This window comes from Felis catus, chromosome E2, assembly GCF_018350175.1.
Source record: "Felis catus isolate Fca126 chromosome E2, F.catus_Fca126_mat1.0, whole genome shotgun sequence".
NCBI lineage: Eukaryota > Metazoa > Chordata > Mammalia > Carnivora > Felidae > Felis > Felis catus.
This window is the reverse complement of record NC_058382.1, coordinates 54,690,550-54,716,864: the sequence shown is the minus strand read 5'-3', so window position 1 is coordinate 54,716,864 and position 26,315 is coordinate 54,690,550. Positions and strand designations below refer to the sequence as shown.

At 47.5% G+C, this 26,315-nt stretch overlaps 2 protein-coding genes across 3 annotated transcripts in view; one reads left to right on the top strand and one right to left on the bottom strand.

The window, feature by feature from the left end:
- The window catches only part of BCO1 (beta-carotene oxygenase 1), a 94,343-nt gene that overhangs the window by 47,534 nt on the left and 20,494 nt on the right, over window positions 1-26,315 (bottom strand). For both annotated transcript variants that reach the window (XM_045046012.1, XM_045046013.1), the window contains exons 7-12: window positions 25,234-25,368; window positions 23,440-23,600; window positions 11,463-11,659; window positions 3,398-3,592; window positions 1,704-1,774; window positions 214-1,342 (exon numbers count right to left, since the gene is read on the bottom strand). The gene's annotated coding sequence lies outside the window, so the exon portion shown is untranslated. The remainder of the gene's footprint in view (window positions 1-213; window positions 1,343-1,703; window positions 1,775-3,397; window positions 3,593-11,462; window positions 11,660-23,439; window positions 23,601-25,233; window positions 25,369-26,315) is intronic.
- The window catches only part of PKD1L2 (polycystin 1 like 2), a 95,452-nt gene continuing 79,774 nt past the window's right edge, over window positions 10,638-26,315 (top strand). Inside the window, exons 1-5 of the mRNA XM_045046016.1 lie at window positions 10,638-10,938; window positions 12,995-13,159; window positions 15,229-15,414; window positions 19,594-19,704; window positions 22,819-22,966. Of these exons, the coding sequence (XP_044901951.1) occupies window positions 10,638-10,938; window positions 12,995-13,159; window positions 15,229-15,414; window positions 19,594-19,704; window positions 22,819-22,966 (911 nt within the window). The remainder of the gene's footprint in view (window positions 10,939-12,994; window positions 13,160-15,228; window positions 15,415-19,593; window positions 19,705-22,818; window positions 22,967-26,315) is intronic.

Sequence of the window (26,315 nt, the reverse complement as noted above, 5' to 3'; positions counted from 1 at the left end):
GGGGGACAGTGAGGAGGACAGGCTGGCTCCACCAGGGACACACAGAGAAATAATGATCTTTATAGGTGACACTTATTGAGGGCTCCCCAGTGCCAGATACTCTTCTAAGCCTTTGGCACAGGGGAACACACATCCTCCTCACAATACCCCCGAGTGTGGGTATTCAGCCCATTTTACAGACAACGAAAGCGACACGTGGAAGAGTTAACTCACCAGCACCCCGGAGCTGAGCTTCGAACCTAAGCTGCTTGGCTCCCGAGGCCATACTTGCAATCACAGTTGGTCTCCACTACTGCCAAGATGGGAGCGGAAAGTGGTTCAGGGGTTGGATCGCGCGGGGATGTAAGAATTTGGGCTTCAAACTGTGGACAGTGATCTCTCGGTCAAGAGACCGTGTGCAATGAAGGCATTAACGTGGGAGCTTAGCTGCGCTGTCCAGCACAGTAGCCACTCGGAGCACGTGGCTGTGAATTTAAATATCAATTAATTACAATGAAATTAAATTCCTCGCTCATCCTAACCACATTTCGAATGTTCCACAGACACACGTGGCTAGTGGCTACCATACTGGTATGTGCAGACAGAACATCTCCGTCACCAGGGAAAGTTCTACTGAGTGCTGAGCTAGAGCAGGAGAGTTGCTAAGATGGCATGTGTATATGACCGAGGTGGACAGAGGCAGCAATGGCTGCGTGACGGGCCAGGGTAGAGGGTACAAGTGTCTGAGGAGTCCATGGTTGGCAGGATAAAAATGCAAATCAGCCCATGTGTTTGTTCATTCACTCATTCGTTCAGCTGTTCCTCAAATATGGAATGCCACCCATCCAACGGGAGCAGTGGGACATCCCAGGTGACACAGGAAGATCCTCCAAGGCCGAGGGGCATGATGAAGAGAGGCGATGTCTACGCTTCCCGAAAACGGTGATGCTGAGCCAGAAGCTTAAGGGTGGCTGGGAGCTGGCCAAGTAGAGAAGCCAGGCAGCATGCTCCTGGAAAGGGGGCAGCCCCAGAGGTACCACACGGCATTCTATCCCACACGTCTCCGGATTATTGGAGGGGTGGGGCTGTGGCAGGAGAGAAGCAGGGGAGGCAAGGAGGGGCCAGAGGAAAAGGGCACTCAGGAGAGGGAGAGGGGGGATGTCCACACACTTGGGGCCTGCAGGCTGGGGTTGCTGAGAGGGAAACAGGAAGATGCAGGGAGCCAGAGGGCAGCAGGGGGTCCACGGAGGTGCTGCCCGGCAGGGCTTCGGCCCCAAGTTGGGTCAGGTATCTCCCGGGCTTCCTCCCAAGTCACACACGTTTGCACAAGTTGGCCATGCCACCTCCGGCAGCGATGCAGAGCCTGTAGGAGAGAATTCACTTCCAGACAGTGCATGGTCTGCCCTCTGGCGGGTCTGAGATGCTCAGTGGGCAAGCAGGAAGGCTTCGTCTCGCCCTTTCCTTGGGGAGAAGGAGAGGCATTCGCTGATGCGCACCCCCTCATCTGTATTTTGCACAAGCTGTACCTTCTAATTCTGCCACAAACCTGGCAGGTACTGTTACTATCCCTCCCCCACTTCCTTTTTTATCAAGGAAACAACTGACGCTCAGTGAGGTGGTGTCCCTGGGCCACAGGTCACACAACACGTAGCAGAGGTGAGAGATTTGAACGTGGGATCCTCTTCCTGTATAATTTAGGGAAGAAGCATGGAAGAGAAGGCTACCTTTCCTGAGGCTACTTTCTCCATGGAATGTGTTGCATCCACAAAGCAGTCATGAGGCGAAGAAGTAAAACCTGAATTCAGAAAGAAAAGTTGTGCTATTAAAAAAACAACAACAGCAGCAAAAAAATCCAACAATCTTATTTTGCAAGTCTGTATCTCCTATTACAAAGTTACTGTCTAGAGTGAGTTAATATTTCCCTTTTGGAGTTAATGTTATCATATATGAATTACTTTGCAGTTTTCTAATTAAGTTGGCTTCTAAATGGTGCCTTTAGTTAGCCAGGGTGAAAAACGGAGCAGATAAAGTGGAAATCTCCGGTGGCGGGTTTCCAGGGGACAGGCAAAGCCCCAGCACCGGGGGCAGCTGCCTCCCCAAGGGAGACGGGTCAGTGGTGAGATCCAGAACACCACGCTCTCCACGGCCCGTTCTGGAAGCAGGATGCAGGGAGTGGAGGGAGAACCGTGCAAGGATTCCTGTAGGGCACACTTCACCGCTGAAACCGAAGACCACAAATTACCCCATTAACACTGAGGTGGGTTCATTAATTCCACTAAGTCCTACAAGAGGCCAGAGACTAGCGTCCTGTTGGGTATTAGAGACAGAAAGACAGGAAGTTGTAACTCCGGGACTCCATGAACTGCCAGCTTAACAAGGAAGGAAGGAAGGCAAGTAATAATTATTATAATAATATGCCACGCTTGGGAGGTAGAAGGGACAGACTGAAATGCAGAGGGCACTACTGGGAGAAAGGGGAGTGCCTTCTAACGCCGGAGCAGGAACACTTTAATTTTCCACCGTGTTGCACTCAGAGCCTGGTCAGTGAGGCTTCACAAAAATTCAATTTAAATAACAACCACCAGGTTAGAGTCTGGACTATGGTCCTGATGTTTCTGCTTCCTAAATAATCTTTCAGATTGTTCCTCTTTCCTCCAGCCCCACCTCCCCAGCCACCATCCTCGCTATTGCTCACCTCTTGGGAGCAGCCTCCTCACGGCCTCCCTGCTGCCACTAGGTGACCTGGCTGAAATGCAAGCCTGATATTGTCACTCTCCTGTTCCAAATCCAGAGTTTAGCACAGTGCCTGGCATGTAGTAGGTGCTCAACAGATATTTATTGAATGAATGAATGAATGAATGAATGAATGACACACAGCCTCATTGTGCTACGTCATCATTGTATTGACTTGCTAAGGCTGCCATGACAAAATACCACAACCTTGGTGGCTTACACAGTTCTGGAGGTCAGAAGTCAGAAATCAGAGTGTCTGCAGAGCCAGGAGCCTTCTGAAGTCTCTACGGAAAACCCCTCCTTGCTTCTTCTAACTTCTGGTGGTTACCAGCAAGCCTTGATGTTCCCTGGCTCCAGGCTCTTCTTCTGTTGTCACATGGACGTCTCCCTCTGTGTCTGTCTCTGTGTTCAGCTTGCCTTTTTATAAGGACATCAGTCACTGGGTCTGGACCCACCTTAATTCCAGCATGCCCTCATCTTGATTAGATCTGCAAAGGCCCTATTTCCACGAAGAAGGCACATCCTCAAGCACCAAGGGGTAGGACTTCAACATGTCTTTTTGGAAAATGCAAATGAACCCACAAGAGCCATTCAGCAAAAGCAATTTAAAAGTAGAAATTTAAGCCTGGATAGAGCAGTCGGTAGAGCATCAGACTTTCACTCTGAGGGTCCAGGGTTCAAGTACCTGTTCACATGTTTGTGGCTTTGGGAGGCTTGGATGGCTCAGTTGGTTAGGCATCCAACTCTTGGTTTCGGCTCAGGTCATGAATCTCATGGTTCATGAGTTCCAGCCCCACATCTGACTCTGTGCTGACAGCGTGAAGCTTGCTTGCGATTCTCCTTCTCCCCCCCCGGTCCCAAGCTCATGTTCTCTCTCTCTCTAAACAAACAAACAAACAAACCTTAAGGAAATAAAAATAGAAATTTAAAAGGCTATCAATAGACTTAATTTTACAGTTAGGTTCTCATAGTTTTTCTCTCATTCTCTCTTGTGCGCTCTCTCTCTCTCTCTCTTTTTTTTTTTTTAGGGCTAAATACTCCTAAACAGTACTAATGTGGAAGCAGATTAAACTCCTATGAGAACACAGAAGACACAGCATTTAATTCCTGGAGACCGTGAGGCAGCTTCAGAGAAGCTATTCTTGAAAAGAGGATACAGGTGTTCAGGCAAGCGCATAAGAAGAGGCACTTTTGTAAAGAAACAGCACGTGCAAGACTGGTGTGACAGGCTAGGGCAGACTCAGGAGGGGGGATAATGCTGGGGGCTGTAGTTTATGCTGGTTCTGGGGGCACTGACAAGGACTTAGTATTATAAGGCCCCTCCCTGAGATGCCCCTTCTACCAGCTCTCCCCACCCCTACCTCCACCCCCACCCCTTTCTTCCTGGCTAATCTTTCAAGATCCAGGTCACCAGCCACCCTGGAGAAACCAACAACTTAGCATTTGAGAATAACACGGAGGACCCATCTACATACACGTCTACAAAACCAAGAGAATACCACCCACCATCCCAACGACTAAGGTCATTATTAGTTGCTTAGAGATGGTCCCCAGGCACAGAACTGAAATAATCAGGGAAGTATGCAAGATACAGCTCAGCTGTGTGAGCGTGTTTCTCGGGATTTGATCTGGCCATCTGAGTCTTCAAGGGGGATCAGCGACACAAAAAACCAAGATAATTGATCTGGTTTCAATAGGCACTGAGTCCATAAGCAAGAATCATGAAGATGTTTGCGCCCTGTGGACCCAGGCCTCCCAGTCTTGGGAAGAGACCTAAGGTTGGGCTCTCCCAGAAGCACACCCCGAGACAAGGATTCAAGTGCCAGTGGTTTATTTGGGAGGCGAATCCAGGAAATGCCAGCAAGGGCATGGGGAAGTGGAACAGGGAGGGAAGATGTTGACAGTGCATTATCAAGGCTGTTACATCATGGCCAACAGCAGCTCAGCCTGACTACTGGGCTGTGAGATGCTGTGAGCGTTCTTTAGAGTTAGCTTGAGGGATCTGGGCGATGGACCCACCAACCCTGGCCAATCAAGGGTGAGAGTTTCTCCCAAGAGGCACAAACTGCCAGGCACTTCCATCCCGTCTCTTATGTGCAGGGAAAGGCAAGGAATTACAGGTGCTCGTATTTAGAAGCCTTACGTGGTAAGTGTGAGTGGTTAAGATGGGCCCTTGACAATGTCTGCTGCAACCCTCAGGAGATAAGTCTGCTCAGGCTAAATGGCAAGTGCAAGAAGATGTTCATAGCAGTGTTGACTGAATTGCAAAACTGAACACATAACAAAGAGATGACAGAAACCACACAAAGTATCTAGCACTGTGGGAATGGTTTAGTAAATACCCATTCAGGGAAAGGAAGCCCAGCCCTCACCATGCCAATCCCAAAGCCCTTTAACATCATGGAAAAGGCCTACCATCTAAAGTTAAGTGGGAAACTGTAATACGAACTAATTACATGCATGCTATGGTTGTGTCTGGGTAAACATCTATCTCCAAAGCAAGAAGCATTTCAAGGAACCGCAAAGAATGAAAATGCTTTGGGGTGAGGGAATCATGAGAATTCTTTTGCTGTGTTGTCTTTTTAGTTGAATGGAGGGCAAAGATTCAATTCAATTTATGACCAATAAATTCATATAAATAATGAATTTATATGAATAAATTAATATAAATAAATAAATTCATATAAAGCAATGTAGTCCCCCCCTCCCCTGCCCCTGTTTCCTGCATGGCTTCCCAAACAAATTGTTTCTCTTGAATTCTTGGCTCAGTTAGCTTCTGGAGGAACCCAAACTAAAAGAGATCCATTCCCAGGATTGGGGTGACTGAGCCACAGGGTGTGAACATCTTTATGGTTCTTTTCATGGACTCAAGGCCTCATTTAAACCAAATTTGCTCTCTGTTTTCATTTGCTGGTCCCGAAAATCAGGGTTTAGAGACTTAGGCAGCTGGATCAGATCACTGGAAACAGGCTCGCACGGGTCCAGCCATGTCCTGCTTCCTTTCATCACGTACACATATTAGTTTAAGCCACACTGGGAGCTGACATCACCAAGATGAATTCTGTGCCCAGGAGTCTGCAATCCATCAGAACATAAAGACTGCAAAAGTAGAATTCAGCCTGCACATTTGCATTCATTATCAAATGTCTCCAAGCATGTTCCATGAGGGACATAAATTAAGCCTTTACCCAGGAGATACATTATCACTGCATGAGGGCTTCCACATAGTTTTCTAATAGAAGTCATTAGAAGCTTGGCCCCCAGAGATAAGAGACCAGTATTCTCTGTGCTCCCACCAGTGACTCAGCAATGACTCGAGTCCTACCCTGGGCTCTGTCTGGCAGGGCTACTCCAGAGGGCTTGGAAGGGCTTCGGGAGAAAGCGACAGGGGCCATGGGTCAGTCCCAGTGTTGGTTTGAAAACTGGCCTCTGGACACATAGAGCAGGGAGAGACCGAAGAAAAAGAAGATCACCCCAGATGGGTAGGTGGCATGTTTAACAAGCAAGAGAACTTAACACACAAGCCTTGTCTTGGGTGCTACAAGACAAGTAGATCTCTGTACTCGCTGGCCAAGTCTTAAAAGTTTATATAGGGGCTTTAACTGGGTTCAGTCATATATACTGTCCAGACGATTTCAACACCACATCACTATCTCAAGGCTGTGTCCTCGGGACAGCTTCTGGGAGCCAGGAAGGCAAACAATGCTCATTGCAAGGACAGGGCAGGGGTGAGGATCTTCCGATTGCCTGGGTCCCGTTCATGGGTCAACCAGCAGTCATAGCCTCTCAACCTCCCCCAACACACAAGGACGTGGAATATGGGACCAGGCTGGCAAATGTTCATTGAGTCCTACTGTGTGCCGGTCATGGGATGGACAGAGATTAAGAGATATTATCCCTTTCCTGCAAGAAACTCATAGAATAAAACAACCTAAATGTCCATCAATGGATGATTGGGTAAGCAAATTGTAGTGTATCTATACATGGGACATTATTTAGCTATAAAAAGGAATAAAGAGCTAATAATGCATGCTCCAACGTGGATGACCCTTGAAAACATTATACTGAGTGAAAGAAGCTAGACACAAAAGGCCACATATTGTACAATTCTATTTATATGAAATGCCCAGAATTTGTAAATCCATACAGACAGAATATAGTGCTTGCCAAGGACTGAGGGAGAAGGGAATGGAGGGGGGAAAAAAGATGAATTATGTCAGAGCAGGTGAATAATTTAAAGCCAGATAATAGACACCTGTGGTTCTCTATAGTCTTTGGCCACTCTGCTGCAAGAAACTATTTGCCTAATACCTGTTTTGAAGGTTCTAGAGTCCCACCACATTGCAAACGTCCCTCTCCAGTTTCAAATCACTAACTTCTTATACAGACCCTTCATCCAGTATTGTTTTATTGTTAACAGTATAAACCATACCCTTGGCATCTCCCCTGTCCCAACCCAAATGGCCTATACAGATATATCCCCAAAGAGAAAGAGCTCCCAAGAGGAACTCTGGTGTTAGTAGTTAAAACAATTTTTCCCACCACTGATGGAACTTAGTAATTTTGTCAAACTCAGTTAACTTTGAAAGTTATCATGAACAGCAAACATTCCTCAAACATTACTCGGCAAACAAGGAGCTAAGGTGGGGAATATATTAGTTATGGAAAACTCTTCATTGAACAGTTATTCTATAAACTTTTATTGAGTGCCAAAAAAGGAAGGGAGGGATGAAGTAGTGGAATAATGATCTGTGCTACAAGATGGATGAACCTTGAAGACACTATGCTAACAGAGTCAGTCACAAAGACCACATATTATGTGATTCTGTTTATATGAAGCATCCAGAGTAGGCAAATCCACAGAGCCAGGAAGGAGATTAGTGGTTGTCAGGAACTGGCAGGAGGCAGGGCTGGAAGTGAATGCCAGCAGGTGAAGGGTTTCCTTTTGGGGTCATGAAAATTTTCTAAAATTGGTCATGATGAAGGTTGCACAACTTTGTGGATATACTACAAACCACTGACCTGGAAGTTTTAAATGGGCGGATTGTATGGTATGTGAACCGTGTCTTAAGTGTTTATCAACAAAAAAAGAAAAAGGAAACCCAGAGAAGAGAGGCATATTATGTGGGACAAGTTCTACAAAATCCACAAAGGAACTGACCTTTGAGCAGAGTATCAAAGGTGGACAGGGCAGGACTGAGAGAAAAGGGCTCCTGGCAGAGGGAAGAACACAGGCACACAGAGGTATGAAGCAAGGTTGCTAGCAGTGAACCAGGATAGTTAGAAAGAGCTGTGTGTGACTTTGACCTAATGGGGGATGATGGGCCAATGAAATTTAAAAAAAAAAGTTTTTATTTTAGAGAGGTAGGAGAGGGGAGAGGAGCAGAGGGTGTGCGCGCACGAGAGAGTGAGCGCCCAACACAAGGCTCAATCCCACCACCCTGGGATCATGACCTGAGCCAAAATCAAGAGTCAGATCCTCCATCAACTGAGCCACCAGGCACCCTGCCCTGAGATTTTTTTAAAAAAAGAATTTATTATTTTTGAACAGGTAAGATATTCACCACATGGTACAAGATAGAAAAGTTTAAAAATGTGGCCAAAGACACTCTGGAAAACAGTGTGGAGGTTCCTCAAAAAATTAAAAATAGACCTACCCTATGACCCAGCAATAGCACCACTAGGAATTTACCCAAGGGATACAGGAGTACTGATGCATAGGGGCACTTGTACCCCAATGTTTATAGCAGCACTCTCAACAATAGCCAAATTATGGAAAGAGCCTAAATGTCCATCGACTTATGAATGGATAAAAAAAAATTGTGGTTTATATACACAATGGAGTACTACGTGGCAATGAGAAAGAATGAAATATGGTCCTTTGTAGCAACATGGATGGAACTGGAGAGTGTGATGCTAAGTGAAATAAGCCATACAGAGAAAGACAGATACCATATGGTTTCACTCTTGTGTGGATCCTGAGAAACTTAACAGAAACCCATGGGGGAGGGGAAGGAAAAAAAAAAGAGGTTAGAGTGGGAGAGAGCCAAAGCATAAGAGACCCTTAAAAACTGAGAACAAACTGAGGGTTGATGGGGAGTGGGAGGGAGGGGAGGGTGGGTGATGGGTATTGAGGAGGGCACCTTTTGGGATGAGCACTGGGTGTTGTATGGAAACCAATCTGACAATAAACTTCATATATTGAAAAAAAATTTAAAAAATGTGTCCAATGAAACAAAAGTCTTGCTCCTTCCTCTGTCTCCCACTCACCTAGCTCCCCCAACCCCTGACCCAAGCAATCACTACTGCCAGTCTCTCGTGAGTCCTTTATGAGATACATTCAACACATACAAACAAATCTTCATAGATGTTTTTGTGCAAATAGGAGTGGACCATTGAGGCACCTGGGGGGCTCAGTCAACTAAGCGTCTCTTGATTTTGGCTCAGGTCATGATCTCATGGTTGGTGGGATTGAGCCCCACGTTGGGTTCTGTGCTGACATCACGGAGCCTTCTTGGGAATCTCTCTGTCCTCTCTCTCTGCTCCTCCCCCTACTGACACACATGCGAGAGAGCTCGCTCGTGCTCTCTCTCTCTCTCAAAATAAGAAATAAATGTTTAAAGTTAAAAAAATAGGATTGGACCATCAACGATGTCTCATACTTTGCTTTTAATATTAGCAAAAATCTTAGATATCCTCCTAAATTTGTATATAAACAATTTGATCATTTTTTGTATGTGGGTATGGAGGACGTACCACATTTTGTTGACCACTTTCCTATCAATGGACATTTAGGTTGCTTCCAATTTTTCCTTCTTATAAAATTCTGCAATAAATAACTTTATATGTACGAGATTTTGTTCATGTATGAATTTATTTGTAGGTAAAATTCCTAGAAGTTGAACTGCTACATTATAGAGCTTGTGCTTTTAAAATTTTGAGAGATATTGGGATGCCTGGCTGCCTCAATCAGTAATGCATGTGACTCTTGATTTCAGGGTTTTAAGTTAGAGCCCCACAGTGGCTTTAGAGATTAGTTTCAAAAATATGAAAAAATAATAGATAAAATTTTTATAGATCTCGCCAAACTGCCCATAATGGAGGTTGTACCAATTTACACTCCCATGCAACGAGTGAGTCTGTTTCCCCACATTTGGGGAGTGTGTTTGGATATATGGTCACTGGCCAATTCATACAGAGCCTTGTATACAAAGCTGAGAAGCTTGAACTCGATCCATAGACCACGGACACCCACTAGAGGGTTTAAGGCAGTGGGTGAGGATGGGCACGTCTGGTTTTAAAAGCTTATTTTCATGATGATACTAAAACAATTTTGTAGGAAATCTGTATTCTCCAACAGGCATGAGTGGTAATGTGATGAACCAGAGAGGGGGAGACATATCCATTAGGATTTAAGCCACGTTGGGGAGAATGTGATTATCATGTGGGCACAGCTGTCGCTCTGGACAATAGGATTGCGGATGAGTGCTACTTGGTTCCTTGACCATCTCATCACTCCCACTTTCCTGCCATTTTTCTTTTATCACATACTTCTCACATGCTGATGGCTTCTCGTGAGACATGTGGCCCTCTAGGGTAATAACATCAAACCAATAGCAAGGAATTTTTATCAGAAGCTAACAGTTGATCGAATGACAAGCAGACAGGTGAGATAGCGGCTTTATGTTTCTCTTGAAGACTGTTTTGCAAATTAATTGGATTTGGCACAGGCATTGAACAAAGAGCTGGGGAAAGCAAAAATGTAGACACATTCATCCTGAGCCTTTCGTCTCTTAAATAAGAGGTAGGAGCTATTATTGGATGCAAAGAGAGAAGGAAAGATCTCTGGCAGACAGCTGTGAGCCACAAGCATAAGAAGGACCTGAGCACCAGCTCCATCCAGATGCTCCAGTGGTGATTCAAGGATGAATGCAGTGGGCTTGCTCCTCTTGGGGCTTGCTCTGATATTTAGGGCTGCAATCGCTAAGCCAGAAGACGGCAGCTTTTGCTCAAAGAGCCGAGTGGCTTTCAAAGACTCTTGCTATGAATTTGTGCCTCTCAGCCACACTTTCTATGGTGCCCAGAGCTGGTGCGAGGGGCAAGGGGGCCATTTGGTCTTTATTCGTGATGAGGACACCCAGAAGTTTCTGCAGAAGCATATCTCCCAGGACAGGGAATGGTGGATTGGACTTGTAGGAAACTTGGCTCGGAATGGAACCACAGAAGGTAGGTGCTGTGGAAGCTGTATTTCACAGGAAGCTGGTGGCCGTAATTCTCACCATTGCTTCTTAATCCGGAACCGCATGGAACAATGTAGTATATCCTACTTCTCATGGTAAGGACACCCTCCTCTTTTGTGGATCAAATGAAATGATTCATGTACAGTATCTAGCACGGAATCTGACACATAGAGGACACTCTGGAAACGTTCATTTGTTTGAATGTGTCTAATAATAATATTAGCTATGGCTTCTTCAGTTCTTGCTAGAATAGTGCCCAGCACTATCCTTAGTACTGTTTGCCTGTTATCACCTCGAATCCCTACAATAACCAGTGAGATGATATTGTTGCTTCTCTTTCACAGATGAGGCAACAGAGTCTCAGGAAATAATTACTAAGCTATTTTCAAAGCACCTCCATGTGGCTTTCCCCATTTCTTATGAGAGTAAAGCAGGTGAAGAGCTTGGCACCACCCCCCATTCACATTCGATGGTCTCGTTTTAATGGTCCTCCTAGAAACGCTTACTTACCTTTGACTCTGTGAGGGCAACTTCCTCCAACCCCAGCACGGTCTGCTGAGTCTTCTATGCACCTGTAGGGCTTGTCCACACCTCTGTGAGGGTATTTTTGGCACGACTTCAAGTTTTTAGGTGTCTGTCTTCCTTCCTAGACAGTGAACTCCTTGAGGGAAAGAACCACATTCTGGCCACTTTTCTTTTCCCAGTGCCTTTACATAGCAGAGAATGGACAAATGAACATTTGTATTCAATTTTTGCACCTGTCCTGCGAGGTATACATTGCTACTCGTATTTTATGGATGGGAAAATGAAGTCCAGGGGGAGAAAATGGTTGGCTCAAGAGAACACTGCGAGAGGACTTCCTCTTGAGTCAGCAGCCTGCCACATCACATTGTCCTGTTGAAGCCACTGGGTTTCAGAAATGCGTAACTTGGTCTGGGATAAGCACTTAATACCAGAGTGGATGGAAAGGCTGAGAGAGCACTTGGGAACGCTCATTTTAGGAAACTCATAGCCACTGGATTTGAATTCTAAAATTCATTTTCAGGCAATATCTATTGAATAGTTTCTTGATTTGTAGATGTAGCAATTGTGGATTTCTGTATATTGAACATCACTTCCTAAACATTTAAAGGAGTTGTGTCTATTTGAAATCACCAAGGGATACCACATGGCTCATTTCACATAAAATGAGGCAGATCTGTGTAGGCTGACATGTAACAACCCCCAATATTTAATGTTATTGAAGAAGAAGCAGAGTGTCATGTGGAGTATGATGGCATTTGTGTAGATTTCAGGCACTCATAGATGCTGATATAGGGATAAAACTCAGTCTGGAACAATTCACAAGACACGTTAAGAGTAATGGGAGTAACCCATAGGTTGGGAGGGGGGTGATGTTTTCATTTTATGCCCCTTTTCACTCTAAAAATTTTTTAACCATTCGTATGTATTTTAAAAAATGAATAAATACACTTTTGAGTCTTTAAATATTTGACTTTTAGTGTTTTCTAGATTTCGAGTGTCCTTGAAATGCCTTTGTATTACACACACACACACACACACACACACACACACACACACACACACACACACACACTTCTTCAAGAGTCACATCAGTGTGTTCATGGGGCTGAGGAGTTCTGGACATAAGGAAAATTTCCATTTTAAGTGAGTGTGCCCAAATATATTTGACAAGGGCCCCTGCTGCTCTCAGGAACACCTTCGAATGTCCCGAGGCACACTTCTGTGTTCTTTTCTAGGTGACGGTAAGACAGAGCTAGAAGCATCATGTCCTTAATGAAACTATTTTGTCTGGGCTCCCTGACTTGGCGCCCCGGTTTCTAGGTTGAATTCTTACATCTGGGTGTTGAAAGGTAACAGCTAGCAATGCCCCTTCGTTGGCACGGGAAAGAGAGGCGGTCAGCCTGTCGGTCTTAACCGGGCACCTCCTGCAGCACCAGGAGCTGAGCTGAGGCAAGCCCTGTGCATAAAAAGGGTCAGAGCAGCGTTTGTAAGTCCTGGTGCTTGTGTTCCCATCCCAGGGCTGGGGACCTGGCTGGACACCTCAAATGTGAGCTACAGCCACTGGCGCGGAGGGCAGGCCTCTCCTGCCCCCGACGCCTGTGGTTACATCGGGAGAGACGCTTCCTTTGGGTGGGTGGCCTCAGACAACTGCACGCAGCCGTCTGCCTTCATCTGCGAGTTTGGTGAGCTGGCCTCTGTTGTGGGGTCTCCCTCCTTCTGTCTCTCTGTGCCCCTCTATGTGTCTCTGTTTCTATTTCTTTCCAGGTGTCCCTGGGTCTCTCTGTCTCCACGTCTCCTTAAATGCCCGCCTGTCTCTGTGTCTGTGTTTGTTTCATCTCCCCAGCTCCCAACCCCGACTCCCTGTCCACTTACCTACCAGCTTCCCCTGCATCCCTCTTTTCCTCTCAGACACCTGCATCTGGGGGCAAATACCCAGCCCTACTTACTCTCCTTTCCAGTCTTCCTAAAAGGAGACGTGGTCCCAGGAGGTTGGTCTCACTCACCCTTGATGCCTACCGCCCTGGCCGGCCGGGTCTGAGCCTCCGGTGCTCACCCTCCCTGACTCCTGAACGTCCCCACACTCCGTTCTTGTGTCCTTTCCAGATGCTGTCCATGGTTGACCCCCTTTGTGCCCTGGGAACTCCTCCCTGGGGACTCCGTGTAAGAGCCCCGGCATGAGTGACCCATGGCCCCACGATGGGTCCTGCCTGCCATTCAGGGACCCTGGCATAGGGGCCTGGTCTTGGAACTGAGCTACCCCATGTTCCCCTGACTTTCAAGCCAGGCTTAAGGGAAGCTTCCAGGCTTCCTGGGCTCAGCCCCTTCCCTATCCCCAAGCCCCTCAGTGAAGAACCCCAGCTCCTGGGGCCCATTCTGGATTTGGGCACTTACAGGCCCCCTGCCTCCTTTCCCCTGTCTGGTTTTAAACAGGTGCCATGTAGGGTTCACTTCTCCAGCCTGGCCGATTTTGGAAACTTGGAGCTTCGGGGACCTATGGGTCATACAACTTCCCCCTCTTTTTATCACAGCTCCCCAGTGCCTCGCCCCCTTGTGCACCCCAACTCAAGAGCCTGTCTCAGAATCTGTCAGCCCCAGGGCCTTGGAGCCACTGGTACAAGGTCACATCATGAACAGGTAACATGCACCAAGCAGCACTTCCAGGAACAGACTCGTGTGCGTTTATTCATAATAGAAGCACCTCTGCTGTTTGAGGCGAGGCCTATGATAAAGCTAAGAACAGTGGGGCTCAGAAAGGGTAAGCTCCTTGCCCAAGACCACACAGCTGGGAAGTGACCATGGTAAGACCTGAACCCAGGTTTGGTCAGAGAGAGACTGGCAGATGCTGGCTGCTGTCAGCTTTGGAAATGGAAGAAGGGGGCACAGTCCAACAAATGTAGCTCCTCTGGAAAAGGCTCGAGAGCAGGCAGAAGAAATCAAGTCCACACCTTGATACTAGCCCAGGAAGACCCATTTTGGACTTGTGACCTTTATAACTAGAGGATGATAGATTTGTACTGTTTTCAGCCATGAATTTGGTGGTCATTTGTACAGAGAGCAGCTGTAGGAAACTAACACAGATTTTTGGTCTCATCCTCTACCCTGTGGTGTTCCCACCAGGCAGATGGGCTGGAGTTTGGATCCAGAGTTTCCTTTCCGGCTCTGCTCACCTGAGCCAAGTCATTGTTTTCCAACAAACATTCACTGAATGTAGACCACACGCCAGAAGCCGGGCTGGAGGCGGTGGGGTGGGGGAAGGTGTCTCAGCACAGCGGCCCCCCTGAGCCTGATGTTCCTACTGGGGAGGATAGTCGCCCAGCTTCTAGGATTGGTAGGAAGATGCACCCAAGTCACTCATTCATTCAACAGGTGCTTGTTTAGCATCTGTGACGAACCAGGCATTGTTTTCAGAAAAGACTCAAGTTGCCACTTACAGCTCTTACTCTGCACGTATAAACTCATGTAATCCTCTTAAAGACCCTGTGGGGGTGCAATATGGACACTCCCCTGTGCTGAGGGGCACAGAGAAGCTAAGGCATTTGCAGAGCACACAGCCAGCGTGTGGCTGGTGGCACCTGAGCCCAGGCAGTCTGGCTCCAGAGCCACTCCCACACCCGCCCCCGTCTATTTCTCACTCCTGCCGGGTCCCTCCACCTCAGCCCTCACCCCCGACACCCTTCCCCTCCCCGTCAACCAGGCACTTGCCCAACCGTGACCATGATCCCCCCTAAGCGTCACCTTCCCTTTGTCACAGGCGTTGGCCAGAGTCTGGCTTGTGACGGCCTCAATGCCACCATGCACTGTGGCTCAGGGGAGGTCATCCAGATCCAGGATGCCTTCTACGGGCGCCAAACTCCCCATTACTGCATCCAGGATGCTGCGCGGCCCTCAGACCTGGAGGAGGGATGCGGCTGGCTCAGCGTCAAGGACGAAGTGGCAGGTAGGCCCCAAGGACAGCTCTGGCTGTGGGGGCAAGGCAGCTCATGGTGCCCCATGCCTAGCAAAGGTTTTGGAAGGCTTGAACCATCTTCACATCTGAACTTGGGCCTCCAACATTAGGAAAATGGGGCCGTCTCTGCCCACAGCACCATGCAGGGAAGCAAGGGGGCCAGGGCTCGCCTCCTCACCCAATGCCACACCCTCCCCTGCGGGCCAGGGGGGCATTCTGCTCCCCACTCCACTCGGTCGCAAGAAACATTGCTTGCTTGCTTGCTTTTTTTTTTTTTTTTAAATGTGTATTTTATTTTTGAGAGAGAGAGAGAGAGAGAGAGAGAGAATGAGCTGGGGAGGGGGAGAGAGAGGTGAACAGAGGATCCAAAGCAGGCTCTGCACTGGCAGCAGAGAGTCCTATGTGGGGCTCAAACTTAAAAACCATCATGACCTGAGCCAAAGTTGGATGCTTAACCACCTGAGCCCCCAGGCACCCCACCTTTCTTAAAAAAAAAATTGTTTATTTTATTTTTGAGAGAGACAGAATGTGTACGAATGAGCAGAGAGAGAGGGAGACAGAGAATCCTCAGCAGGCTCTGTATTGTCAAGGCAGAGCCTGACTTGAGGCTCAAACTCATGAATCATGAGATCATGACCTGAGTGGAAATCAAGAATCAGATGTTGAACTGACTGAGCTACCCAGGCATCCCGCTTTTTCTTATTTAATTTTTAAAAATTTCTAAATACTCCAAACATATAGACAATAAAAGCATTTTGGGGTACCGGGGTAGCTCAGTTAGTTGAGCACCCTACTCTTGGTTTCAGCTCAGGTCATGATCTCACGGTTCATGGGTTTGAGCCCTGCATTAGGCTCTGGGCAGACCCTGAGAAGCCTGACTGACATTCTTTCTCTCTGCCCCTCCCCCACTCACACACGTGTGTGTGTGTGTGTATGTGCGTGTGTGTGTACATGTGCTCTCGCTCTCTCTCTCAAAATAAATAAACTTAAAAAAATATTTCGGTGAATTCCCATAGACCTCCTACCCATTGTTGCTAAATCCTGATGACATTATTCCATATTCGCTTAATGTCTCCTCATTACACAAATGACGTGACTTTGAACTTTGTATTATCCACTGTGATACACATACCAGTTCGTTTCATCTATTGTATAACTACACCATAATTCGTCTCTTTCTCTGTTGAGAGTTGAATGGGTTGTGTCCTAATCCCTGGCTATTGTGAATAATGCTGAAACACACGATCGTGGTGGCAACTCTTGTCCATGTGGGAGAGTTTCTCTATGGCCTTGTTTCTCTAAATCACATTAAATCTGCCTGTGAGCTGCATTTGCCTGGTGACAAGGGCTCAGTTTCAGAAATTACAGGGGCTCCCTGCACCCTCCTGGGGGACACAAAGGTCTTAGAAACCTTTATTGTCCAGGACGTAGGGATTCCCCTCCTCTCTGCTGTGGTTATTAGTGTCGGGCCTGCAGGGTCCCAGGAAGGCAGACGGTCTGTTGCTTTCTTGGCCAAGTGAGGACACAATAGTCTGTGCCCAAGCTGGGAGCTCTGGGGCCTCAGGCTGAGTCTCCCCACATACGTCTCTCGGCAATTCCCTGAGGGCCTCTGCCTCCACCCAAAGGCCCTGTGAAGATTCCAGGAGAAATGCCCTGTATTCTCAGAACCTGCCAAGCGGCCTCATCCCCGACTTGGGGAAGATGCTCCCTCTGCCTGGAGAGCGACTTGCTCTTCTCCCCCCACGTCTGGCCTGCACTGTCCCTGGTCCCCTGGGAGCAGGTGTGGGGGAAGGAAATACTGTTCTCCCCACCACATCTGGCCTGCATTGTCCCTGGCCCCCCAGGGCAGGTGTGGGGGAAGGAAATACTGACATCAGCCATGTGACTCCCATTCACTCTCCTTGTTGCTCTGGCCTTCCTGAGGCTGTGGCCCCTCTGAGCGGGAAAGGCCTGGGCTGGATGGGCTGACAGGTGTGCCTCCCTCATGGAGGCGTGGAGGGGGCTGAGTGGTCTATTTCCCCAAAGGCCCAGATGCAAGTTTCCAAACCTTGCAGCCACACACCCGAGAGCAATTGGAGGGGAACCCTGCATCCTCTTGGGAGAGGTCAGAGGAACAGATGTGGGCAGGGTCTGGGGGGATCCATTTGTATCTAAGTGGCAGGCTCACTCATTCATTCAGCCAGTTGGTCAGTAAACATTCGTTCAGCCCAATCTCATGCCATGCTCTATCCTGGGCTCTGTGGATAAAGGGATGAATCAAACAGTTTGTTTTTCAAAGAGCTTGCAGTCTAATGGGGAGACAGATAATGAATACAAGCAACGGCCTAGCACTGTGCTCCATGCCATAACAGAGGAGAGCAAAGGTGCTTTGGATTTACTCATGCAAAACTCATTTTGTACCTGCTAGGTGCTGGGTACTGTTCTGTGTGCTGGAGATACAGCAGTGAACAAAAACAAAACAAAATGCTCCTATTCTCTTGGACGGTGAAGTATACGGCTGTGGATGCACATAGTAGGGGCAAAGAACTCTGAGGGGTATATCAAGCTGAGTCCCATTAGGAAAACAGAAATCATGTTAGGTCTTTCAACAGAGGGAATTTAATGCAGGGAGCTGGTTGCCCAGTCATGGAAGTGCTGAGAAGTCAAACAGGGGATAATGATACCACCCTGACACAAGCAGCCACAGAAAGTCACCACTACCCCTAAGGGCCAGAGGGACAACCTGAGTGGATGGTCTCACCAAAACCAGAAGTGAGGGCCATCCCACAAGTGCTAGAATCATGGTGGAGGCTGCCCTGTGGGAGCGAGGTCCATGAGGGAGGGCCTATTCAGAGGGAGCTGCAGTCAGAGAGAGGATGAAAACACAGGATAAAAAGCCCTCTGCCCTCTTATGTCTTCCTGTCTGGGGAAGGCAGAAGTATGGCCCCCAAGATTTGCCATCCTAATCCCTGGGGCTCTGGGTGTGATGAGATACCTTGCCTGTGAATGTGTTAATTTGCATGGCAAAGGGGCTTTGCAGATGTAGTTCCTAATCTGGATTATCCAAGTGGGCACAATTTAACCACATGATCCGTTAAAAGCAAAGAACCTTCTCTGGCCAAAGGCAGAAAAGAGATGTGGCCAATGGAGAAATCAGAGTTTAAGTGTGAGACAGGTCTGATACCCTACTGCTGGCTCTGAGATAACAATGGAGGGCCACGCGCAAGGACTGGAAAATGGCCTCTAAGAGCTAAGGGCGGATCCAGCTGACAGCCAGCAGGAAATGGGAACTCATTCCTACATCCTGGGGCACCTCACCCACCTGTCGCTCCTCCCAGGTTTCTGTGTAGGCATGTAACTCATCTGCATGGGCAGGAAGGAGAGACGGCAGGTGACCTGAAGTTTCTGGCCTGGGCTCTCCACACTTCTCCTTCCTGTGGGCACCTGGACGGGATTCCTCATCTTTTCCTTCTTTGCCAGTTCTCAGGACCAAAGTTCCTACTTCAGGCCATGTGACTGGATGCTACTGAACCAGTGGTTCTCAAAGTGGGGTGCCAGGGCCAGCAGCATCAACATCACTTGGGAGCTTGTTCGAAAAGTAAACAGTTTTTTATAAATGTTTACTCATTTTTGAGAGAGGGAGGGAGTGAGGGAAGGAAAGAGAGAGAGAGAGATAGAGTGTGTCAGTCAGCAGGGGACAGGCAGAGAAAGGGGGACAGAGGATCTGAATCAGGCTCTATATTGACAGCAGTAAGACCGATTTGGGGCTTGAACTCACTAACTGTGAGATCATGACCTGAGCTGAAGTCAGATGCTTAACCAACTGAGCCACCCAGGTGCCCCTGGAAATTCTAAGGAAATTCTTAAACTGACATCTACACCCACTGAATCAGAAGCACTGGGGGTGAGACCTGGAAATCTCTATCTTCCAGAGCCTTCCAGAAGATTCTGGCATATTCTAAGATTTGAGAACCCCTGTGCCGGCCCCTGAGCTGCTCGAGGGAAAGAATCCTACTTCTCTCTCCCCCTAGGACCTCGGCCCCTGCCTGGTCTTCAGTGGACACCAGCAGATATTTGTGGGGTGGAAGGTGGGTGAATGAATGAATGAGAGGCCATTCATCTCTGTCTGAACCTGTCCCTTTCTGTCCTTCCTGCTGTTCCTGCTCCTTCTGGGATTCGGGCACTTCCCAGGCCAGTGCCAGGGGCTGCAGGTGTGCCAGGTGGCCGCAGATGGGACCTACTTCGGAGACCCGTGCCCCACCCAGGGCAGCTACCTGTGGGTGCAGTACGAGTGCCAGGAAGGTGAGTCCCCAGCTTGCCTAGCCATGGGAATTCCCGATTTCCACACCAGGTCCAGCCCCACTTGGAGCACTGGGAGCAGACACCCCTGGGCGTCGATCTGTGTACTAAGACTTCCTCACCCACCACTCGTGCCCTGCAGCCTGACCTCCCCACCCAGCTTAGCCTCTTGGGGTAAAGAGTCTGAGGCTCCTGTCGCAGAAATGAGCCATCAAGCCAGAAGTTCAGTTTCCTGGAGTGGCCCAACAAACACATCAGATAAGGCCAGCATTGCTTGACAGAAGAAAGCCAAAAGATGTCTCACTCCCCGACCCCACACCCACCTGGGCCACCGCCCTGCCCTGCCCGTAGGCTGCATTTTAGATCACACATGAACTTTTAAAAACTTGAAAGATCTAAAAGTAACATGTATAATCACAATTTATAAAACTGTCATAAATCAAGAAAGAAGAATTCCTCCCTTCAATTCTCCGGTCCTACTCCTCCTAAGGAAACCACTGCTAAATGTTTACTGTAAGTTCTTCCCTGCTCTTGATTTTTTTTAATGTTTATTTATTTATGAGAGGGACAAAGAGAGAGAATGAGTGGGGAAGGGGTAGAGAGAGAGGGGGGGAGAGAGAGAATGCCAAGCAGGCTCCGAGCTGTCAGCACAGAGCCCAACATGGGACTTGATCTCATGAAACGTGAGATCGTGACCTGAGCCGAGATAAGAGCTGGATGTTTAAGTGACTAGGCCACCTGGGTGCCCCTCTTCCCTGCTTTTTAAACTGTTTTCAGACATGGCTGTGTATGAGTGTATATACATAAGTTATAATCATTTAAAACATATTAGTTTACAGCTCAATTTTTTTTTTTTTTTACTTAATAATATATTCTGGACATCTCTCCCAGTCACTACCTTATTCTTTTAATGACTGCATAGCATCCCATCATAAGATCATGTCAAAATTTATTGAACCAGTCCCCTGTTGACGGACATTTAGGCTGCTTAGATTTTCTGTTGTTAGGTGCACCCTGCAGCACTCATTCTCGTGCGTATATCTTGACATGTGCCGGATTCTGTTTAGAGGAGAGGTCCCTAGTACAGGGAATGCTGGGTCACAGGGTATGTGCAGCTTAAATGTTCAAAGATGCTGCTAAATTACACTCCAAAGGGGCCGCGCTGATTTGCACGCCTACTAACCGTGTATGAGAGCTCTGCTTCCCCCTAAGGCAACGTTCTGCCACCGTCCAGGGAATCGGTCACAACACACTTTCCACCGAGAACATGAATGATGGTGCAGGGAGCTCATAAGGGGAAGAGCGAGTCAGGGAATGTTGGGGTCCCCAGGGACGATCCAGGACAGCAGGGTCCGTGGGTGTAGAAGGGGGGGTACTACAGAGAGAAGGGGACAAGTTTCACCAGCGCCATTAGTGTCTTGGAGATGCCTGGGTGGAGTAAGAGGGAGCGGGACGTCTTCATTCTACTTTCTGGGAAGAAGAGGCCACGTGTTTTGGCAGTGCTTTCCGGTTGGTGGTTTTGCTAATGGACAAAGGGTGCCCTTTGGAGACCTGCCAGTCTCAGTGTGGCTGTCATTGGACAAATGCATCGCTTAGGCCAGGGGGTGTATTGGTCTGGTGACCCCGGACCAAATTTTCTGCCCCAATTTTGATTTCAAATATCCTGCCCCCATGTGAACCAGTGTGCTCTAATCACAGTGTTTCTGACTTGTAAAGGGAGAGATTCTATCCGGCAGTCCCCCCACCCCGTGCCCCCCCGCCCCCCCCCCCCCCACCACCACAGTGCCCAGAAAGGCCTCGCTGCTGTCTGCGTGTCCTCAGGCAGCTATAAATCAGGACCACGAAGACTTTCCGACTAGCTCTGGAAAGTCCTTTTGATGTGCATTCAGCTTCTTCTATCTTTTCCTTCTTCATTTGTGCTCAGAAGCTGAAAGATTCTGCTGCGCAAATTAGCCGGGGGCTGTGGGAAGCCTCAGCAAATTCTATGCCCCTCCCCATCCTCCATAACAGTTTTGAAAGCTCAGGTTTTGTAAAATGTAATGTGCACGAAATGGCTTACGATGAATTTTTGGCCACCTTAGCCAAGTAGATCCTCCTAAAGGTGCTTGGCTTTTTGGTCTTTTTAAACATGATGAAATACATTTAGACAATCAATAGAATCCTGGTTAAATAAATTAGAGTACATTGTGCAACTATTAAAAAGAACAAGGCAAAGGCACCTGGGTGGCTCAGTTGGTGGGGTGTGTGACTTCAGCTCAGGTCATGATCTCACAGTTCGTGGGTTCGAGCCCCACATGGGGCTCTGTGCTGACAGCTCAGAGCTTGGAACCTGCTTCGGATTCTGTGTCTCCCTCTCTCTCTCTCTGCCCTTTTCCTGCTCACGCTCTGTCTATCTCTCTCAAAAACAAATAAACGTTAAAAAATTAAAAAAAAAAAAAAAAGAACAAGGCACTTCTGAGTTCATACAGAACCATCTCCAACATATACTAGGTGAAAAAAAAAAAAAAAAGGAAGATGCCAAATAGTGAACACAGCATGAACCATTTGTAAGAACAGAAAAGTATGTATGTCTTAGAATGTGTAGGTATCTCTGGAAGGTGACCCTGGATACTGGTAACAATGATTGCCTCTGGGGACACTGCAGGATGACAGGGGAGGGAGGCTTTCTTCTCACTCTATACCCTTTATACATTTCAAATTCTGTACCTTGGCATGTATTACCTATGAACGAAAGATAAAATTTAAAAGAACTTTAAAAAGTAAAAACAGGGGTGCCTGGGTGGCTCAGTCATTTAAGCGTCCAACTTTGGCTCAGGTTATGATTTCATAGTTTATGGGTTCGAGCCCCACGTCGGGCTCTGTACTGACTGTTCAGAGCCTGGAGCCTGCTTCAGCTTCTGTGTCTCCCTCTTTCTCTGCCCCTCCCCTCTCCTGCCTCTCTCTCTCTCTCTTTTTCAAAAATAAATAAACATTAAAAAAAGTAAAAATAAAATTATAAAAATTTTAAAAGCCCCACCTAAAGATAAAGGACAGGTGGATAGAAGAGAGTATGTTTTAAACAGAAGCATGCAATTTTGCTTTGTGATGGCATATAGCATTTTCCTTTTTGATCTGCAGGCCTACAGCTGATGGTGTCCAACGAGAGTTTCACCTTTGACAATGTCACCATCTCCCTGGCATGGCTCCTCTCTCCCTACATTGGAAACCTTTCGTGTATAATTAGTACAGGAGATGGCCACACTTTTGATCCCTACTACCCTCCCAGGTAAGAGGAATCTCTGAGCCTTGAGTCAGGATGTATCAGTCAGCTTCTGCTGCATAACAAAACATCCCCAAACTTAGTAGCTTACAATAATATTTATTATTCCTCATGGTTCTTTGGGTCAGCTAGGTGGCTTTGCTTATCTGGGCCAGCCTTGCTGGGGGCGGATGGCCTCAGAAGTCCTCACGTATATGTCTGGTGGTCAGCTGAGTGTTGGCTAGGGGCATGTATTGCATAATAATCACCCAACAGGCTAGTCTAGCCTCACTGGCATGGTGGCAGAGGGTTTCTAGCAGCAACTGAGAACAAGGCCTACTGTGCAAGCATTTTTAAAATCTCTACTTGTATCACATTTTCTAATGTCTCATTGGCCAAAGCAAGTTCCATGGCCACACCCAGGCTCAACAGGTGGAGAAACAGACTCCACCTGTTGATGGCAGAAATGGCAGAGCCACAGTACAAAGGGGCATACGTACAGAAATGGCATGCACAGGTTTTCTCACTATGGAGGCCACATGAACAGTCTTGAAGAGCTGGGTCCTTATGGCTTCGCTCTGTGTAGAATCTCTCCTGGGTCACTGTCCAAGGAGTTGGTAATGATGTGAAAAAGATGTTCGCATGGATGTGGGAATGTTTTCTGTTGGCAAGAATAATAAAAAATAATAGTAGCAATATTCATAACAGTCCAGCCAAGCAGCTTTCACATATAATCTCATTTAATCCTCACTACAAACCCTATCAACTAGATCTATGCTATCCGGCAGAACAGCCACTTGCCACATGAGCTATTGGGCACTTGAAATGTGGCAGGTCTTAAGATATGCTGTTAATTAAAACACATGTGGGATTTTGAAGATTTCATCCGCCCCTCACCAACCTCTCCTAAAAGACATAAACTATCTCACTAATTTTTAAATATTGATTACATGTTGAAATGAAAGTATTTTGGATATATTGGGTTAAAGAAAATAAATTATTAAAATTAATTTTATGTATTAATGTTTCAATGTGGCTCTTAGAACATACCCATGGGTGGCTCACACTGTATTTCTATTGGACAGTGTCGAGCTAGGTAACTGTTATTTTGTTTTCATGGACAAAGCAGCTGAGGCTCAGAGAGGTATAGTGGCAGCGCCCAAGACACACAGCTTGTGAGTGGCAACATGGTGACACAAGCCAGGACTGTCTGGCATAAAAGCTGAGGCCCTCAAGCCCCTGGCAGATTACATGGCATGAAGGCACTATACTCTGCATCCTCTAGGACAGCCGAACCGCCCCAGCCTGATGGCAGCTGAACTCAATTCATAACATTTCCAAGTCCTACTGGGCCTGGGGTAAGCTCCATTCTGCTCTGCTGGGTGCCCCCAGAATGATCCAGAATTTCCAGATCCTCAGTGGGTTGGGGGCTTCTTACAGGGGTCTTCAGTTCAACATGAATCCCCAGGGAAATAATGGAGGCTCGTAAGCCCCTTTCCTAACCCTAAACATCTGCAGTTCTACCCTGTGGGGAGCTAGAGGTTCTGAACCCAGTCCTGTGCATGCTCAGCATTGCTGGAAGCCCTGGCTGGGGTGGGGCCAAGAGGGGCCAGCCCTGTCCCTGGCCCAATTCTGCCCCAGTGAGGGAAAGTTTCACACTCAACAGTCCTCTGAGGCCTCAGACATTGTGCTGTGCCGCCATATAAAATGGCATGTCCAGGAGCTCAGGTTCTAATCCCAGCTGCTGCTAACGTGTGTGAGACAATTTCTGGTCTTGGGTTTCTGTTCCCTTCCCTGTCGCATTAATATTGGTGGCTGCCTTGTTTCGTGGAGTAAAATGAGAAATTACATGTGAAGATGCTTTGGGGGAAATGTTACAAAATGTTACAAAAGTGATACAAATACCCATGACCTTGTGGTGCAGGTTTCTTCCTGCTTGCTACCACGGCAATGAAAAAACAGCAAATGCTAAGCTATACAATCCGGCCCCCAAATTTTAAACAACTTGCATTTGGCATTCGTCAAAATCGACTGACTGTCGGTAGCCCTGCTAAGACCTTTAGTTACACAAAGACATTCCAGTAATAAACAAACAAACAGTCGCTACAAATTGGAGCAAATGAGACAAAATGCTAGTATTAGTCAACTCTGGATGGTGAGGCCAAAATACTCAGCTTCTTCTGTCATTTTGGTTAACTTTGGGAGATCCATTTCCGATGCTTCCTGATCAGCAATAGCAGCCTCAGCACTCAACCTAGAATATTAAAAATGGCATGAATTTTAAGTTCACATACCTTGCGTGAATGTCGCTGTGCTTTTATGTGTTTGTACGGCATCCTACTTTTGCTTAAGTCGTGATAAGCTAAGACCTAAATGGGCCACTTCATCTCTACTGCAGACCAACAACATGAGCTAATGGGGAATCCGATCTGAAATAGAAACAACATAATAAAGTCAAAGGATTTCTCCTTTAGATTCTTCTTGCCTTGCACTCCCGATGCATTGTGTTCATTTGAATGTCAAGCTGTTTTGCTTTACTGTTTGTTGTAGGAAACTTTATACGTTTCTGTAATTTATTGTGTGCCTCCTGGACCAATTTGAGAAGGTGAAATTTGTCCTTGTCCAGCGTTGGGTGTCTCAGCGCCACCTACCGACAGATCAGGGGATTGCCGTCATTTTGGGGTCTATTCAGAGCTGCCTCCACACGTAGCTGAATCTGGAGGGGCCGCTTCCCTGGAAATCGGTATTCCGTAAGACAGAACAAAATTCAGAGGGACCTAGATGTACACAGGATGTTGGGAAGCTCAGAGGAATTATGTGTAAGGTTATGGTCATAAAGGACTGAAGTCTTTCGGGGGAACCAGGCAGGAGCTATGGAGGTAGAGAAAGGGACAACAGGGATGTGAAGGGGCGTGGCCTCCTCAGGTAACTGCGAGCACCTCGCGTTACAGCAGGAGTTCGGGGTATGTGGGGGAAAATGAAAGATGCTGCTGGAAAACTCAAAAGGAGTCTGCTGATAAAGAGCCTTGATATGCCAGCCAGTTTGGAGAAATTGTTTTTAGGAGAACATGTAGGTTGGGCACCAGGAAACTGATTTGGGGTACAGCAGGTTTCCCGGGGGAGGGAGGTTCCAGGATGGAGCAGGGGCAGAAGGTACAATGGGATGCACTAGCAACACAGGCCCTTCCCATCCCCACAGAGAACTCTAGAGCCGGGACCTGACGGGACTGAGGCAAGAGAGTGGAACCTCAGCGCTCTGGCACAGAGCAGCCATGGGATGCAGGAAGGCACCCTGCAGGGGAGGAGGGGGGGGAGGCTGCTCCCTTTGGCCAAGGGGAATTCCTGGAGATGGATTCATCTGTGAGGCCTTGGCCAC